The sequence below is a fragment of the Rosa chinensis genome, chromosome 7 (genome assembly GCF_002994745.2).
Source record: "Rosa chinensis cultivar Old Blush chromosome 7, RchiOBHm-V2, whole genome shotgun sequence".
Classification (NCBI taxonomy): Eukaryota; Viridiplantae; Streptophyta; class Magnoliopsida; order Rosales; family Rosaceae; genus Rosa; species Rosa chinensis.
In genome coordinates, this window is record NC_037094.1 from 62,913,677 (window position 1) to 62,931,282 (window position 17,606).

At 37.2% G+C, this 17,606-nt stretch overlaps 4 protein-coding genes across 11 annotated transcripts in view; 3 read left to right on the forward strand and 1 right to left on the reverse strand.

Moving 5' to 3' along the window:
- The first annotated feature begins 1,036 nt into the window (after window positions 1-1,036).
- On the forward strand, window positions 1,037-5,883 carry LOC112179003 (phosphoribosylaminoimidazole-succinocarboxamide synthase, chloroplastic). Its single transcript, XM_024317298.2, has 12 exons — window positions 1,037-1,491; window positions 1,848-1,949; window positions 2,142-2,271; window positions 3,031-3,123; window positions 3,198-3,286; window positions 3,555-3,635; window positions 4,119-4,208; window positions 4,318-4,407; window positions 4,516-4,566; window positions 4,655-4,701; window positions 5,526-5,583; window positions 5,663-5,883. The coding sequence occupies exons 1-12, from the start codon at window positions 1,201-1,203 to the stop codon at window positions 5,717-5,719; spliced, it is 1,179 nt and encodes a 392-aa protein (XP_024173066.1). The 5' UTR covers window positions 1,037-1,200; the 3' UTR covers window positions 5,720-5,883.
- Window positions 5,884-6,052: 169 nt separating this feature from the next.
- On the forward strand, window positions 6,053-7,257 carry LOC112179004 (glutathione transferase GST 23). The gene is made up of 2 exons (XM_024317300.2): window positions 6,053-6,587; window positions 6,676-7,257. The coding sequence occupies exons 1-2, from the start codon at window positions 6,273-6,275 to the stop codon at window positions 7,057-7,059; spliced, it is 699 nt and encodes a 232-aa protein (XP_024173068.1). The 5' UTR covers window positions 6,053-6,272; the 3' UTR covers window positions 7,060-7,257.
- A 249-nt stretch (window positions 7,258-7,506) lies between these two features.
- LOC112179002 (pentatricopeptide repeat-containing protein At5g27460) lies at window positions 7,507-9,263 on the reverse strand. Its single transcript, XM_024317297.2, has 2 exons — window positions 8,987-9,263; window positions 7,507-8,856 (listed from the first exon to the last, which is right to left on the reverse strand). The coding sequence occupies exons 1-2, from the start codon at window positions 9,245-9,247 to the stop codon at window positions 7,615-7,617; spliced, it is 1,503 nt and encodes a 500-aa protein (XP_024173065.1). The 5' UTR covers window positions 9,248-9,263; the 3' UTR covers window positions 7,507-7,614.
- A 111-nt stretch (window positions 9,264-9,374) lies between these two features.
- LOC112175723 (chaperone protein dnaJ 1, mitochondrial) overlaps window positions 9,375-17,606 on the forward strand; it is a 75,582-nt gene continuing 67,350 nt past the window's right edge. For 2 of the 8 annotated variants that reach the window (XM_024313450.2, XM_024313449.2), the window contains exons 1-17: window positions 9,376-9,591; window positions 9,679-9,772; window positions 9,869-10,032; window positions 10,719-10,802; window positions 10,978-11,016; window positions 11,310-11,453; window positions 11,557-11,598; window positions 11,692-11,779; window positions 12,827-12,891; window positions 13,048-13,110; window positions 13,198-13,270; window positions 13,780-13,871; window positions 14,342-14,413; window positions 15,295-15,351; window positions 15,887-15,935; window positions 16,017-16,086; window positions 16,324-16,413. In XM_024313450.2, coding sequence (XP_024169218.1) covers window positions 9,565-9,591; window positions 9,679-9,772; window positions 9,869-10,032; window positions 10,719-10,802; window positions 10,978-11,016; window positions 11,310-11,453; window positions 11,557-11,598; window positions 11,692-11,779; window positions 12,827-12,891; window positions 13,048-13,110; window positions 13,198-13,270; window positions 13,780-13,871; window positions 14,342-14,413; window positions 15,295-15,351; window positions 15,887-15,935; window positions 16,017-16,086; window positions 16,324-16,413 — 1,313 coding nt within the window. In that variant the 5' untranslated portion in view covers window positions 9,376-9,564. Of the gene's footprint in view, window positions 9,592-9,678; window positions 9,773-9,868; window positions 10,033-10,718; window positions 10,803-10,977; window positions 11,017-11,309; window positions 11,454-11,540; window positions 11,599-11,691; window positions 11,780-12,826; window positions 12,892-13,047; window positions 13,111-13,197; window positions 13,271-13,779; window positions 13,872-14,341; window positions 14,414-15,294; window positions 15,352-15,886; window positions 15,936-16,016; window positions 16,087-16,323; window positions 16,414-17,606 lie in introns of those variants that run through there. The other 6 variants (XM_040510161.1, XM_040510160.1, XM_040510159.1 and 3 more) reach the window with 6 other exon arrangements.

Genomic DNA, 17,606 nt, shown 5'->3' on the forward strand with positions numbered 1-17,606 from the left:
CAATTGGGCGAAATGCAGCAAGAAGAAGACTTGCCAAGAGAAAAGAAGCCGAAAGTAACGTTGGAGAAGAAATGGTGGCACACCTAAATCAACTAAGAGAAGATCTCTAGAAATCAAAGGAGGAAAGAGCAAGAAGAGATCGACTCAAGGAAGAGAGAAGAGAACGTGATAGGGAAGAAGCTATTTTAGCAATGCAAACCATCAATTTTACTCCTTTGAGTAAAGAGTATTATGACGGAAAGAAAAGGGAGATAATGGAGAAAATTCGGCGCCGTGAGTTGTTTCCGTCATCCAGTTCGACGTCGAATGAGTACCGCCCGGAAATGCCATTCAATGACTCAGATGAGTAATTAATGTTGCCCAAATAAATTTTTATAATCTATTAAAATTTCCTTGTAACTTTTATTTATTATGAATAAATTTTGCTTGTAACTTTTATCTTTTATTAATAAATTTTCCTTGTCAAGTCTTGTAATGCATCTAAGTCTAATATCAAGAAAATTTTGAAATGGAATAAAGTGGTTTTGTACGTGAAGACAAAGAATGACATAAAGCTGAATAAAGTGGTTTTTAATTACCTTTAAAAAAAAAAATACAACCGCAAAAATATTTTTTATCATATAATTTATTTCAATTACTATAAGTCAATTGACTTAAAAAAATAAGCACACACACATATATATATATATATATATATATATATATATATATAACCAATCCAAAATGTTAAAATATATTTTAAGGCTATAATTTAGCCTTGATGGGTTAGAGACGGTTGATGTCAGATCAATGAATAGTACAGAATTTAGGGCTAAAATTTAGCCCCAGGGCCATTTTTAGTCCTTTGGGTTGGAGATGGCCTTAGGTACCATTTAAAATGAAATCGAAAAGTTCGGGTACTGGTTGTGATCAAAATTAAAGTTCAGGTACCATCAATAAAATAGAGGATAAGTTCAGGTACCATTTGTGATAATAACCCTTATTTTTTTTTTTTTGGTTACACTCTTTCTTTTCTTTTCTTTCTAGTAGAAACCCTTCATATTCGATCTCGTCGCCATCGCTAAGCTTCCATCTCTCTTTCTTTGGTTGTCTCTGTTTCTGTCAAATACAGAGTGTTTCCAAATTTTGAATCCTAAGTATATTGCTTGGTTACTAGTTTAGTTGTCGCAAGTGTAGTTTTCAGTGAAACTCCAAAACCAAATGGGTCAGTATACCCAAACCTTAAACCCTCCCAAAACCCTCATCCCCAAGCTCCCAAATCCCAACCCCTCTTTCTCCTCCTTCAAAACCCCAAAACCCAAATCCAAAAGTTTCCCAACACTCTCGGTCTCGGCCATGGCGGCCCAAAATCAACCGCCCCTAGATGCTCTGCTCAACGGTACTCGTAAACAAGAGTTGCTTGGCGCCATTGGGACTTCATTGTCTAACTGTCTTTCTGAAACCAACCTCCACCTCACAGTTCCTGGCCTCAAATCCAAAATCAGAGGCAAGGTATATATCAAAAGCTTTCTTTTTTGCTTCATTTTGTTCATTGTTGTTATGTTTTTTGATGCATATAGTTAATTGGGCTCAATAAACAACTTGGGTTTTGTCTAGAGTTTGAGCTAAAGTTTTCAGTGATTATTAGTTTTTCCTTTCTCACTTTTTGAGGTTTTGGGGTGTTGTAGTTTTCTTTGAGCAATCCATTTGTGGGTTTGTAATTCTCTTTATTTAGAGAAAGACTCTTACTTCTATGTGTTCCAGGTTATAGATGTTTCTTTCCTTGATCACATTGCAGTCTTTGGTTGTTATGAAGTTGTAATGCATTTGGTTAATTAAAGAAAGACTCTTGATTCTCTGTTTTCCAGGTTAGGGATGTTTATGACAGTGGGGATTATCTAGTTATGGTCACCACGGATCGGCAGAGTGCATTTGATAGAATTCTTGCTTCCATTCCCTTTAAAGGCCAGGTCAGTTTCCAGTTACCAGTTACCATCCCAAAGAAATGAATAGATGTCAGTTCTGTTTATTGGATTTAGTTTAATTTGTTATGAAAAAAGAACAAAGAATGGTCAGAAAGTCTGTATATTAAAATATACTCACTACATTGGTGATAGATTATTAGTAACACTATTTGAATTTCTTTGGTTCTGTCTTTTTAGGTCCTTAATGAAACAAGTTTATGGTGGTTTGACAAAACTCGACATGTAACGTCAAATGCAGTTGTATCAGTCCCACACGAAAATGTAACAATTGCAAAGAAATGTTCTGTTTTTCCAGTGGAGTTTGTGGGTATGATATTATTATCATAATATGTTGCAAACAAAATTGTGAGTACAGGAAGATGCTAACTTTTAGTGAAAGCAATAGTTTGCATTAAAGATCTTTCATAATCAATGCATTGTTTCAAGATGTAAATTAATTTTTTTTTGAAAATTGACATTCTGATACATGCCCCGTATTACCACAAATTGAATTGTTGGTATCTTTTCTTATTGTCCCGGAATACTTGTGTTTGCCATTCTGAGTATAAGATCAGGATTATGGTTTTAAATTTCTGTGAAAAGGAAATTATTTTCCCACGTATATCTTAGTTTTGAAGTTTCGTGTTCGAAGCTTCCATCTTATCCATAGAATATTTGTTTTGTAGTATTCAATTGTTGCATGCAATATTCAATTTGTTTGTAAGAAAATTAGCTAAGTTATGCATACATACCTTGTGCATTGCGAAGATAACAAAACCAGATAAGAATACAAGTGCAAGTTTTGGCAGGAAACAACTGTAAAGAGACTATTAGAGTGATAGTTTAGGGTTGTTGCAAACAAATCGTGAAGAGATCTTATGTTAAACCACATATTGCAGATAGCCATAAAAATCCCATTATAAGCTTATTGCATAATGTTAGTGGATATTGATTGTTATTGAATCCACATTCTGCATAGTATGATATCCATGTCAGAGGTTTTGGCTTATTCGACGATGAGGGTACTTGCAGTCTTTATACATTCATTACTCTCTAAGTCGTCATAATGATTGCTTCTAATTTGTAGTAAGAGGTTTTGTGACTGGAAGTACTGATACATCATTATGGACGGTCTACAGAAGTGGCGTTCGAAATTACTGTGGCAATGTACTTCCAGACGGTGCGTTTTGTAATCAATGTCTTGTTTTCTTTCTACTCCTAAAGTTTTTGTCTGATGATCTATTGATGTTATAGGTTTGGTAAAAAGCCAAAAGCTTCCTGCAAATATACTCACACCAACAACTAAGGCTGCAGATCATGATGTTCCTGTTACTCCAGATGAGGTTGGTCTTTGATATTTTTTGGTCACTTAAAAGGAGAAAGGGAAGGAGAAGAGAGACGCGTGTTAGGTAAGGGCCATTAGGCGGCCAAGCTTGTTAGTGAAGGATGTTAAGCCAAGTCAAAATGCGAGAGAAGTTCATGCTGGTGATGAAACCAAGTTAGCAAGGAGTCTTAGATTTTCTATCCAATTGGGAAGTATGACATGTGTTATGTTTTTCTCTCCTCCATACAGTCAGATTACTCAATATGTGTGGTGCAATTTTCTTGCAGATAATTGAACGTGGACTGATGAGTCAAGCCGATTATGATGAAGTAAGTCGGAAAGCATTAAGCTTGTTCGAGTATGGACAGGTAATTTGCTTTTCTTGGTATCTTCTTAAGTTATGGACCTCTGCAAATGTAGTTATCTGAAAACACAATGGGACTACCTCAATTAAAGTATGCAGTATCTGAATGGGATCGTATAGACTTACTATGTAGTGCAAAACATGGAATAGAATGAAGGACAATGAGGCAAGTTGGAAGATGAAGCATGACCATCACATCTTTTGATTCGTTTCTACAGCTTTATTTTCCTTAGAAGTATGTCACAGGATTTGATATCGGACCTTAAAAATTACACGCACTGCTTAGTTTATGCCTAGACACTTGGACTAAACTTTTTTGGCTTTGTGGTGTAATTTTGTTATAGATCATATACGATCAAATTTGAATAATAATATTGGCTGAGTTAATCATACACACATGTAGGTCACTATATTGATCTATCGGCTTCTTATCTGTATGATAAACTCAGCCAAGGTAACCAATTTTATCATTTCTCTAATGGCGCAGCGTGTGGCTTTAGAGCATGGGTTGATATTGGTAGACACAAAGTATGAATTTGGAAAGGGACAGGATGGTTCCATACATTTGATTGATGAGGTATTACGTTGTCATGTCTAAAGTAATTATCATTCCTCCATACTCACGATTCACATTTCAGTTTAATAATGATATTGGAGGTGACTTTGGTTTTTTCTTGCTATTCTAGGTGCATACACCTGATTCAAGCAGATATTGGATTGCACATACTTATGAGGAACGTTTTCGGAATGGTCTTGAACCTGAGAATGTTGATAAGGTATGTACTGTATTTCATACTATCACGTATGATGTTGTTTTGCACTTGTGGTCTTATAAAAGATTTTCTTTATCAGCTTATTGCTGACATTTAAACTTTGATTCTAAGGAGTTCTTGAGGTTGTGGTTTAAAGATCATTGCAATCCATATGAAGATGAGGTGAGTGACATAAAATCCAATCATATTTTCTAGTTCTGTTTGAGAATGTATAAAAATCAAATATGACTCTGATTATACAAAAATTTAGGTCCTCCCTGATGCCACTGAAGAACTTGTTCGTGAACTATCTTGGCGGTATGTCACTTGACTATTGTGCCTTGCCATTATTTAGACTGTATAATAATTTCAACAAGATCATGCCAAACAACTAAACATTATTGTTGATATCTTTTCCACAGTTGCAATGATATGCTGGTTATGTGCCGTGTAGTGTAGTGAATCTGTCATTAGGTACAAAGTGACAATGCGTGTCATAGGTGATTGGATTCAAAACCCTTCCTTAGTTGATAGAAAACTCCTGATTGACTTGCTAGAAGCTGAAGTTGATAATCCAAATTTTTAATGGAAAACCAACTGAATTGTTAGATATAATGCCTACCAGCACGGTTTTCCGCATCTTGTGTGATGAGGAGAGTTTGTCAGGTCATCCTTTCCAAATAAATCATATCAAGGGATATACTGAAGTACTAATGCTTGATATGTTGTTTACCTTTCTGTTCATCTGCCAACACTGTGGCCTTAAGAAAGTTTCAGTCTTCTCTTTCACTGGTTCTGCATGTCTTCCATTGCAATGCTAGTCAGATTTTTTGGTCAAGGTCGATTATCATGATTCTGGTTGTCTATAGGAAGTCCATTTTTTCTGAAAGGTATAGGGAGTCTATTTAAACTTAAGAGAATGCTCATTAAGCCTCGTTTTTTATTTGCTGAATTCTTCTTTAGCCCAATAAATTACTGGAATTATTCTTGTTAACCCCTCTCCGTGCTTCTCCTCTAACGTGTAACTGAGCTACTGTCTGATCAACACCATACAAGTGTGTGCAAGTTTTGATATTTTATATCCACCAGTATATGTTGTAGTTACTCGTGTAATGCATTGTTGTTTCTTTTTACAATTGCAGATATATTTTCTTGTATGAGACAATTACAAAATCAAAATTCAAGATGCCTTCAACAGAGGTAAAGACCTTGTTTTGATTGATATTCTATTTTTGTGGTACAAAATAATAGTGACATAATACGGGCTTCTTCTATTCAGGAGCCAATACATGATCGAATATCTCGCAATGTGGCACAAGCACTGTCGTCTCTGTAACTTCGTAGTTTGGAGCACAAGAGAGCACAAGAGTTTTAGAGGATCTACCTCATAATCCCCAGACCCCGAAAGAAATAAATATGTACTAGAACTGTGGGGCATTTATTCTTGGGATGCATTTGTGCTTTCGTGTGTAGTTCATGGAAATTACCCTTGTATTATTATCTTGTCTTGATCATATTCTCTTTGAGGACATTAGTTGTAGTTAAATTAGCTTAAAAAGAAGAAGCTAGAAGAGAAAAGTCTACTAGGTCTTCGAAGGTTTCCAAGTTTAAAAGGAAAAACAAAAAGGTAATAGACAGTAAGAAAGCCACCGTTGATTGATTCGCTTCGGTTAACCATCAAGATTTTCTGCGAAAGTTTCTCCCCTCAATCATTGTGACTGCCTGATCATTTTCCATGGATGAGAGGTGAAGCAACCACGAAATAATACAAAGACCAATCCCTCTGAAATCTAGAGTTTTCCATGTTGACATCAGCAATGACATTACCCCAAAACTAAGATGTGTATAAATTGGCTTGTGTTCAGGAATATGATCAACAGAAACTAAGCATGTCTGGGGAAAGAGTGAAGTTGCTGGGTAACTGGGCAAGTCCTTCTGCCCTCAGAGTCAAATGGACTTTGAAGCTGAAGGAGATCGAGTACGAGTATGTTGAAGAGGACCTCCCAAACAAAAGTCCCCTGCTCTTGAAGTACAACCCTGTTCACAAAAAGATACCAGTTCTTGTGCATGGTGGTAAGCCTATAGCAGAGTCGCTGGTTATACTTGAATACCTCGACGAGACTTGGAAGCAAAATCCAATCCTGCCAGAAGATCCCTATGAAAGAGCTCAGGCGCGCTTCTGGGCCAAATTTGTTGACGAGAAGGTAGTAGAACAAGCTAAATTGTAATACCATTACAAGTTTATAACTCTACTCTAAGGACCATAATAACAATTATCAATCTTCATTTCAGTGTGCGCCAGGAATCATGAGTGCATTCACAAAGAAAGGGGAAGAGAAAGAGAAGGCTGCAAAAGAAGCTAGAGAGAATCTCAAGATTCTGGAAAGTGGACTTGGGGAAAAGCAATTCTTTGGGGGTGAAAGCATAGGCTTTGTGGACATAGCCGCTGGGTGGATTGGAATATGGGCTAGATTGGTCGAGGAGATTGCAGAGGTAAATCTAATTGATACGGTAAATCTAATTGATACTGAGACGATGCCAGTGCTTGACACTTGGTTCAAAAGAGTTCTCGAGGTTCCAATTATTAAAGAATGCCTGCCACCTCAAGATAAACTGCTGGAGCACAACAAAGGCTTTCACAAGATGTTGACTGGAGGATCAAGAGGATCAAGTTGAAGATTTTGCCACCATTTCTGCACGGTTTCTGCACATAATTATCCTTGGATTTAGCATGTGTACCATTCATATATAAAGAATAACGTGAGCTCAGCGCAGTTCTTGATATACAAATAGATTCACAAGAGTGAAAATATTTTGCATTGTTAGCAGGATTTGATGAAATAAATGCAGAAAATTTTAGTACCTTCACAAATCCTGATAAGTATCTTGTCTGTCGACTGCTGGTCTTGGGGAAGGTTAAACGACCCAAAAAGCAGCCATCTTTAGTTACAATCCACATAGAGGCCCAGCATCTGCTTATTTCTGTTCATATCAGAAAACTGGAGAAACGTTTTGACCAATCTTTCCTTCTGCTTTAACAAAAGCAAATCCCTGAATCAATACCCATGGATGTGTCACACAAGCAATTATGCTTTTCATGTTCCAACATTAAGCAATCTACAATTTTTATGAATGATTCCACTTTCTTTCGAGTCTTTGGTCCACATAGAAACAATCGGAGGGGTAAACTGTCCCCTTTGAGATTACTACCATGAAGTAGGATTATAATTATTATACACAGACATTGAGAGCATGGACAAGAGCAGAAGTCTCCTCATCCATCTTAATTCTGTCCTTCTCCATCATCTTGAGGATGTGAGAAGCTGACCTCTGAGCAGAATGGTGCATTCTTAGCAATGATTTGTATAATGGCAAACTTGCAAAACCAAAGTTATGGATTACTCTTATATACCAATTTGCATCCTCAAATTTTCCTTGCCTTTCAAAATAATCAGCAAAGGCCATAACATTATCATCTGATGGCCTCCAATGACAGTCTTGCAACATTGCGAATCCTTGTTTCATTGCTTCAACTGCTTCGTCCATGTTTTGGTTTTTCAGCCTTCCTTCCATAAGAATCTCCCATGTCTTATAATTTGGGCAACCGCCTCTATCCAATGTGTGCTGATGTAATGACTCGGCTTTTTCCACCATCCCATTCCGCATGTATGCACCTAGAAGGACATTGGAAACTCGAACATCATACCTAAAGCAAACGGACTCCCATTCCCTAAAAATCCTCTCGGCTTCTATAATATCGCCTAGCTTCACCAAGCACAACAATATATGCATGTAATTGGTACTTGGAATTCTCCCAGCTACTCTCTTACTAGCTCTCCAAAGTCGCAGAACATCCTCTTTACTCTCTAACGACGTATACTGTGTAATGAGGAAGAAATAACCAAGGCGATTTCTATTAGACAGCTTCTCTTCAGCATTTCTCAAAGCCAATCTGGCTTTGTCAACAAGGCCTGCTTTCATATAAATACCGGCCAAAGTAGACAACGTGCTCCATCCAACCTGAACATTCTCATCACTCACCATTTCTCTATAAACCATCTCAACCGAAGCAACCCCAGATAGCTCTGCACACGCATTCATACAAAGATTATACGAAAGAGCAGTTAAAGGTATCCTGTTACTCCGCATTTGCTGTATAACAAGCGGTACCTTCCCAAACTGCGCCGTGGCCATATACAACTTCATCATCTCATTATACAAATGAGGGCTCACTACCAGCCCCATCCCACCGAGCTTCTGCATCAGAGCCTCAGCCTTTTCAGTGTCCCTTTCCACAACATAACCATGCAGAAGAGCAACACAAGCTGCTTTTCGAGATGCCGTATCAGTCAAATGCTCAAAATACTCTTCACCTTCCAGCATTCCATTTACTTTGATGATTGATTTTAACCTTATGACATGATCCACCGGCGACATTCGGAAATTGCTTTGAGTTTGCATGCATTTTAGGACCTAATAGTAACGACCGAAACAATCTAGTTCAGACTCAACACCATGATTATGCTATTTCATTTCAATTTCACAAACGCAATTTTCAAATAAACAGAAATTCCAGCAAATAATAATATGAGAGCTTGAAAACCTGAAGAGCGTGGCCGAAGCGCTGAGATTTCAAGAGCTGGATGGAAATGCGGCGGAGTTCGGCGACGGAGACCTTGTGGCCTTGATCGACCCAATCCTGAACCACGGCGGTTGCGGACAGCTCCGGATTTTTGAGCTTGAAAATCTTGCTCTTGAGCTCGGCTACAGGCGAAGACGGAGAGCGCAGTGATGACATCTGCCTCCACGCGCCCGAATGTGGGACCCACCGTTTCAGACCGGCGACGGACCAACGGCTCGCCATGGAAAGCTGGTGAAGTGTGAGGACTGAGAAAAGTGTGAGGAGCTGGTTATATAAAGGACGAGGAGAATTTAGTAATTTTGATTGGGTTGAGCTAAACGGCGTCGTTGGCTTCTCGTAAGCAGCACGCATGGTATAACAAAGGTTTTGGGTAACTAAAACCAAAACCCTGTCGGCGCGTGAATGACTGAATTGGACTGGACCGTCGTTCGTTCCGATTCTTCATTTCTCGATTCTTCTTCCACTCAAATTTCCAGAGCAAAATCCCAAATTCGAAATTTTCAGAATCCACTTCACAAAACGCTGACGCCTCTGACATTATGCGCAAATTGAGCTTGCTAGGCCTGGTAAAGCCCAGCTCAGCTCGCCTCTTTAGTCCGTTTTCTCCATCAATTTCCGTTTATTCTTAGCAATTCAAATGTGTTTAAACGCAGTGCCGGAGGCGTTTGGTTTCGTCATTGGCCGGAGAATCGCCCATTCATCAACGGAGGCTTTGCTCGGTGACCGAGGCATTGTATCGAACACAAGGTGAGCACCTTGACTGGTTCCTACTTCTTAGCTCTGTAATTTGTTCCGTGGCGAAAGAATCGTTCTTAATTTTTTTCTATGGATGTTTGAAATTAGGTTTGAGCAGCTCTTCTGGTTCCGTAGCTGGTTTCGCTACTTCGTTTGGGAATCGTTATTTCCATGCGTCAGGGTTTTGCTGCGCACCGGAACGAGACTACTACGAAACTCTTGGCGTTTCTCGGAGCGCAAGCAAAGATGAGATTAAGAAGGCTTTTCGCACGGTCAGTATGTAAATATTTGATTGCCTTTAGTTTTTTTGGAAGATTTGGGGGTGATTTGAGGTCTTGCATGTATGAAAGTAATAAGGTTTTGCGGAAAATGTATTAGTGGTTTGAGTTCATTGCCACATTGTGGAAATCGTGTTAGAACTGCATTTGCTTGTTTGTAAGAGGAAGTGCTCTAGGTGTGGATTGGAGGAGCTTTTCTGTCTGGAATAAATCCTTACATAATTGAAATGTAAACTCTGCCATGTACTTGCACCGAAAGAAAAAGAAAAAGAAAAAAATCAAAATTGTGCCATATTGTTGCTGATGTTTCTTTCTTGGGCGAGGGGAAGGTTGCTAGGATATGGTCAAACTTGCTGTTTGTAGATTGAATAACTTTTCGGAGTATCTATATTATAAACGTCATCTTGGTAGTGTAATATGTAACGGTGTCCCTTCTCGCTTGTTCATCCATGATAAGTTTTCTATACCTTACCAAATCCCATCTGGTTAAAGGGTTAATCTGGGATTACTGCTGAGTTGAGTATCAATTTTGGGCTATCAATTATATGGTTTTACTTTGACCGTTATGCATCGCTAAAGCCATGCCAGATTTTTAGTTTGAGTAAATACGACCGTCTCCTGCCATTACTTTAGCAGTTTTTATTATCAGTTCAAGCTGTTGACACTGAATATGTATGCAGCTGGCCAAAAAATACCATCCTGATGCAAACAGGGACAATCCTTCTTATAAGAGAAAATTTCAAGAGATAAGAGAAGCTTATGAGGTTTGATTTGTGACTAGAGCAAAAATTTGCCGACCTCCTATACGAGTTTTTCAGAGCTGTCTCTTTTATGTGTTCATATCTCATTATTACCAAAATCTGGAATAGTTTCCAAGTTTTCCTAAATTGTGCATGTAAAAATTTTATTCTTTGTTTTCTTTTTCATTATTGATTCCAGACATTGCAAGATCCTGAAAAGAGGGCAGAATATGACATGGTAATAACTCTCTCTCTCTCCCTCTCTCAAATACACATGTCACAGTTTCGTTGTTATTAGATGTTGTATAACACTTGTTAATATTTGTTGTGCACATTAGACATTCATTTGTAATTGTTCTCCTTTTTCGGCACATTTGTTATGTTTGTATTTGGAAGAAAGAGAAGCAAACTGGTGTTCATACTGAGCTTCATCAATGAAACTTCAATTGTTCCTCTGCAACCAAGATCATACCACTTATATAATCTTTAGATTTTACTCAGTTATATCTTTATACTTTGTGTTCCATGCAGAAGCAATCAAGTGGGTATACTACTGGTGATGCAGAAGGTTTTAGATATAATTATCAAACACATGGTTCTACTGCTGATGCAGAGGGGTTTGGACATGGTTTTAAACCTCATTTCTCCAGTTCATTTCATAAAATATTCTCAGAGGTATCTCAGTTCCATGTTCTATTTTAAATCTCAATGTAGCCTGTTACTGCAGGTAGTTGGAATCTCTAATCTTCATTATTCTGAAAGTTGTTTGATACTGCAGATCTTTGAACATGAATTCGATCAAGTTGCACCTGACATTCAGGTAAAGTTGCTCCACCTATGGTTGCACTTGTCATGTGATTGTCTTTTTGTATTTTTAAGCTCAAGTGCTTAATGTTTTTAATGCATTTCATAGGTGGAGCTGTCTCTCTCTTTTTCTGAAGCTGCTAGAGGATGCACAAAGAATCTGTCTGTCACTGCACATGTTCCCTGCGATTCTTGTGGTGAGGCTTTTTTTTTTTTTTTTGGGCTCATCATTATTGGGGTGAGTTGATTACATATTTTTAGATCATATTGTCTTTAGAAAACCTCTCCTTATACCAGAGGTTACACATGTTAACATCATTTCTTGTATTGGAAACGTTGCTCATCACAGATATATTTGTTTATTTAATTAATTTCTGAAGTCTTTGTAATTGTTGTACAGGGATATTCTAATTTTTATTCTTCTTATGTTTAGATATTTGAATGTGTAGAGATATAAGAATCAAGCATAGTCTTAGTGCACCTATTGCAGAAATAGCCACCTTTTGTAAAACTTTGCTCCTTACCGATTTGTGTGACATTGGAATTTCCCATTACTTTGCCTTTAGATGTGGTATCTGAAAATACAAAGGTCAGATCTAGGCTGTAGCTTGTGTTCAGGATGGTGTCCCACTGTGGGCCAGCAGCTTGGGTCCAACTTCCTGGTTCAGGGTTTGGAGTCAAGGAGTGGTGGCTGGACTCTGGAGGCTTGGAACTTGGGGTCTGCGTCTGGGTTTGGTCAGAGTCCGGAGTCGGAGGCTCGGTCTTGAAGTCTCTGATTGTCATTGGGTGTTGGAAACAATACCACTGTTAAGGAACGTTAATACGATATTTTGGACTCTAAAGTCCTATTTTAAAGTCTCAAACTCTCAGTACACTTATATTTAAGTTTGTACTTAAGATGTTTTGAGAGTAGTTTACCTTCCCTATCAGCTATCAATTTGGGACAGCAATAGAACAAAGGTGCAAGGAACAAATGACTGTCGAATTTAAGTGTTATGACTGAAAATTGGGTTCAGATGACAATAAGAAAAACTCAGTTCTTGGGAGGGTTATAAACAACTCCATTCTGAATCAAATCTCTCTCAGTTATTGGGACTGTTATTTTTTGTTTTAAATAATGTCATAGAAGATGGTCAAATTCTTGTGAAATTTAAATCCGTAGGTTTTCATTGTTCCATTCCATATTTTCCATTTGATAATCAATTTGCATAATAACTTCTCTAGTTTCTTATCTCATGTTGCAGATGGGCGTGGCTATCCACTAAAGGCCAAGACAAAAGTGTGTCCTATTTGCAGAGGTATTGGGAGAGTAAGTTTTGAAGATCCACACTCATGATGTTTATGGGATATTTCTTTGGAAGGATTCGATTTGTGAGGACAGTTACATTTCTTTGGTCTTCTAGACATATGACAAATGATTAAATATTTATAATCAGTGTCTGATATTGTTCAAATTTTCTGCCAGGTTACAATTCCTCCGTTCACATCAACATGCAGTACTTGTAAAGGGTCAGGCCAAATAATCAAGGTATAATGTGAACTCCAGTGAATAACTCCACTGATCTTGATTGCTCCCTCCAGATTATATGATTGGCATTTAATTTATCTGATGCAGGAACATTGTATGTCATGTGGAGGATTAGGGATAGTTGAAGGTGCAAGAGAGGTTGAAGTTACCATCCCAGCAGGTTGGTATTGTTTTTCCATTTTGATGAGAGGAGTAGCATAAGTTTTTGGTGATGTAGACAGTCAGATGTGTGTTAATAACTATCATTTGGCTCTAGAAAATCTTGTGATGTATGTTACAAGTTCAAGGAATACATGTTCAGAGAATCATGAGGACTATATTGAGTTTATAAGAAAGAAGCTTATCTTGTTTGGGTCATGTTTCATAATATTAGCCTCACTCTTTCCTTCAATTTATTCTCCCTGTGACAAATAGAGCCACCATCTGCATGTTTCTCATGGATTTGAGGTCTGACATAACAATATCTTTGAAAATTGTTGAGTGATAAAATTTCTAGATAAGCATACTGAGTGCTGCACTTGAAACTTAGTGCCCCGTAGGATTCAAAGACGTAAACTTGAGTCATTAGAAGATGCTTCTGTTTGAAGGATAATGCAGCTTTAATGTCCAGAAATCATCATATAAAAACAAAAGTGTATTAATGTGACTCTCCTGTCTTAAATGAACTAGGTGTGGATTCTGGAGATACAATCCGCGTACCAGAGGCTGGGAATAGTGGGCCACGGGGAAGTCAGCCAGGTTGGTTATACATTAAGCTAAAGGTATACTCTTACTTTTTTCCCTTCTAATATTATATTATCTCTTTAAGTTCCTATGCAGATTTGTGAGATTCCATCACAATTAGTGTCGACAGTTATAAAACTTTGTTGATAAGGTTCATGGATCAACGTTTAAGAGAGAGAAAACCCTCATTTTTGTTTGCTGTACTATTGCATTGTTTGGTCTGATTTTTAACTTGTTGCTATGCATGTGCATTATGGCATGTTTTAAAAGGTTTGAATGTTATGGAGAACTTAATTTTCCCCTTATGCCCACCCAAAAGAAGAGAACAAGCTGGAATTGCATGCAAAGCAGGTCTAACATATCATCCAAGCTGGAAGATACATATGACTAAAGCGATAATAAATGAACTTGATCAAGTGGAAGACTTGCTTTCACTGTTCTGATGTAGAGACTTATGATTGGGAACCTGCTATGCCTTCTCAAATTCCCTTGTTTTTTGATGATGTAGGTTGCTGAAGATCCTGTTTTTGTTAGAGATGGTGCAGATGTTTATGTGGACTCTAATATCAGCTTTACTCAAGTGAGACTGATTTCTTGCATGTACATGACTTATAGTTACCTTGATTCCATATGAGGAGATATACTAATTTGGCAGCTTCTGGTGCTTTTTACTTGGTACCATATCATATCCTGTGCTTTTTCCTTTCTCCCTTTTAAACTTGCTCGATCCTTTTGAGTCATATTTTTTGAACATGTTTTATTTAATCTAAGCAAAAATATACACATTAGAAAGTACCCTTCTAAGCAATAAAAGCTACGTTAGGCTGTTTTGACTTCTTTCTTCCCAGGATTATATATTGTCATTTTTTGTACACAGGAGCGAACTATGTGTGTTCTACTGGATGTTTGTTTCAGAAGTGATAGGATTTCAAATTCTATTCATGTTATTTCACTATACATGTTGCATTATTTATGATAGCTCAAACATAGTAAAGGTGGAACGCGATTACTTTTAATTGTTTTTTTTTTTAAGTAACTTTTGGAAGATGATTTTCTAGGGCATTTGGGCTCAGATTAGGATATCAGACTGTTTTTTGTCTCCTTGTACGAGGGTTAATCAGATAATACGTTATGACAGATCATATGCAATTCAACTATTGTGACATGAAATAACTAAGTAGTGTTTAGTAAAATTATATCGGTATGAACTACAAAGTGTCCAAATGGGAAATATACTTGTTACTTTCAGGGGCCACTTTGCTTATGTCAACTTTCCTGACTGATCTAAAATATTTGGTGGCCTTCTATTCCTTAAACAGGGGTAAAACTATCTAATGCAAGTACTTGGTCTTTCCTGTAGGCGTCAAGGGCAATATCCTTATTGTATTGTCCTGTGTAACTAACTATTTCGCAGTTTCAAGGCTTGGATATTACTCCTGATGCTGATAGTGAATTTTTCAGGCTATTCTTGGTGGTAAGGTTGAGGTGCCAACTTTAACCGGGAAGACAGAAGTAAAAGTAAGAGTTTTGTCTTCATTTTAATTCTTTACAGATAAAGTTTTCTTACTTTTCTAGTCTTGTTCTTTCTCTTCCACTATCCTTTTGGTCTACACTAGCCTCTAGCATGTGTCAATTGGCCCTATTTTGTTTATTTTTATTTTGATAGATTTGTTCAAATCTTTTTGTTAATAATTTTATAATTAGATTTAGGTAAGTAAATTACTCCTTCTCAAGCTACAGTATATTTAATTCTAAAAAAAAACTACAGTATATTAAAAAATAAAAATGAAAACTGCACTTATTGCTTCTGAGAGCAGTTATTTTCTACTGCTTCCACAAAATGTGGGTAATGCTTTAAATTTGTTTTGTTTGTTTTTTTTTTTTTTTATAAAGAATTTACTACTTTGTCCTCTGTATATTAAGTTATTTATTCTTCAACTTTAATAAAGAAGAGCAAACAATGGGACTGTGAAAATTTTACCCTAAGCTTCATTGGCTTAATTAATAGTTTAATACTGATACTGATTCTTCCTTGTAATTATGAACCTCTCAGATACCAAAGGGGGTTCAGCCTGGAGAACACATTGTACTAAGAGGCAAAGGTTACTAAAGCATTCTTTTGGCACTTTGTAAAAGTTAGACCTTGCTTTGTTAAAATTTGCTTACCTTGGATGTTGTTGCAGGACTACCGAAGCATGGTTTCCTAGTTCACCATGGAGACCAATATGTTCGCTTTCGAGTCCAGTTTCCGACGTAAGCTGCATTTTTTCTTCTTCTTTTTTTCTGCTTCTGGTTCAATTGCATGCATTCATATCTAGTCAACACTTTATTTATGGTTTTCTGACAATTATTTCTAGCAAAAAGTTGGGATTGTGTATACTCACAGGGTTTGATGTATTTTTCTTAATAGTCTACAATATAATTACTTTTCTACGGTTGTGAGTTATGACTATACATTTGTCTCATTGTTTTTTTTTTCCGTTTCTAAAGTAAAATAAATGAACGTCAACATGCAATATTAGAAGAATTTGTGAAGGAGGAGATAATTCATGGAAACAGCAACTCCAACGATACAGACTGGTGAGCAGTTTACCTTACAAATGCTTTTTATTTATTTATTTTTATAAGAAATATATATATATATATATATATATTATGTATAATGCTTGAGTGCTACGTGTCATGTAATTTTGTACAAGCCACGTATTAAATTTTAGGATTAAGTACACCTTCCACCCCTGTTCTTAAAAATTTCAATTTTGTTTCTTCTCTTCTAATTTGAACAATAAGTTAACTCATATCTTTTGCATTTTTGTCAATGTAAATCCTCCATTCATGTTGTTAAATGTAATTGGCGGAAAGCATCATAACATGCTCCACACATGTTTGAAGGTTAAATCGATGTTATTTCATCCTCAGAATAGCTTCGATTCAATGGATGAGTGGTTGCAAGATTGGATCTTCCACCTCCTGTCCCTTTACATGGGGGAGGACTAGGACTGCTTGAAACTTTTTCCTGATATGGTTAGCCAGTACTCCCTGAAATCAAGTCAGAACCCAGAACCCTGGTCCAAAGTTCTGGCTGTGACTTCTTGACTCTGTTGACAAGCAAACAGGTGGTAGTCAGTCCAGTAAATGGACAGCAGGGAAACAGTCTAGCAAGTCTGAGTTGGTGGTTTACGTCAACAGCAGAGCAAGATGAGAAAAGATTTACCATTTGAGGATTTTGGCCTGCTGCTCTAATCACTCCAACTCGAGGGAAGCTTGCGAGGCCATAGATTCAGTAGAATATATTGCATGCTGGGAACCCCAATGAGGAACTAGTTACACAGCCTAATGTGGTTTTCCGCCAATTCGATTTAAGCTATCAGGATGGAGTTTTCAAATTGACACATTCAAAATTATGAGGTTGACAATACTTAGATTAGAAACAAAAGCATGTAATTGAAACATTTAGCATCCCAATTGGAAAGAAAATGGAAACCTGTTTCACCAACAAATATTTGAAAAATATATTACATTAGAAAAGAGTGCATATGATCCAAAAAAGGCAGAAATTGTACCAAATTTAAATTCACTAATTGAAACCCTAGTGTGTAGATCAACTCTCTCTCTCTCTCTCTCTCTCTCTCTCTCTCTCTCTATTTAGATCATGGGGTGCTAGCCGTTGGATATAAATAGTTGTATCATAGAACAGTACTTTGAAACGCCACTGATCTCTCTCTCTCTCCTCCCCCCCCTCTCTTCCCTCCTTTCTTTTTATTTAGTTCATG

Coding starts and splice junctions, on each gene's coding strand:
- LOC112179003 (XM_024317298.2), top strand. CDS start 1,201: ATGGGTCAGTATACCCAAACCTTAAACCCTCCCAAAACCCTCATCCCC. Junction 4,209..4,317: donor CCATACATTTGATTGATGAG/GTATTACGTTGT, acceptor TTGCTATTCTAG/GTGCATACACCTGATTCAAG. Junction 5,584..5,662: donor TCAAGATGCCTTCAACAGAG/GTAAAGACCTTG, acceptor TCTTCTATTCAG/GAGCCAATACATGATCGAAT.
- LOC112179004 (XM_024317300.2), top strand. CDS start 6,273: ATGTCTGGGGAAAGAGTGAAGTTGCTGGGTAACTGGGCAAGTCCTTCT. Junction 6,588..6,675: donor CCAAATTTGTTGACGAGAAG/GTAGTAGAACAA, acceptor TCTTCATTTCAG/TGTGCGCCAGGAATCATGAG.
- LOC112179002 (XM_024317297.2), bottom strand. CDS start 9,247: ATGGCGAGCCGTTGGTCCGTCGCCGGTCTGAAACGGTGGGTCCCACAT. Junction 8,857..8,986: donor GCTTCGGCCACGCTCTTCAG/GTTTTCAAGCTC, acceptor CGTTACTATTAG/GTCCTAAAATGCATGCAAAC.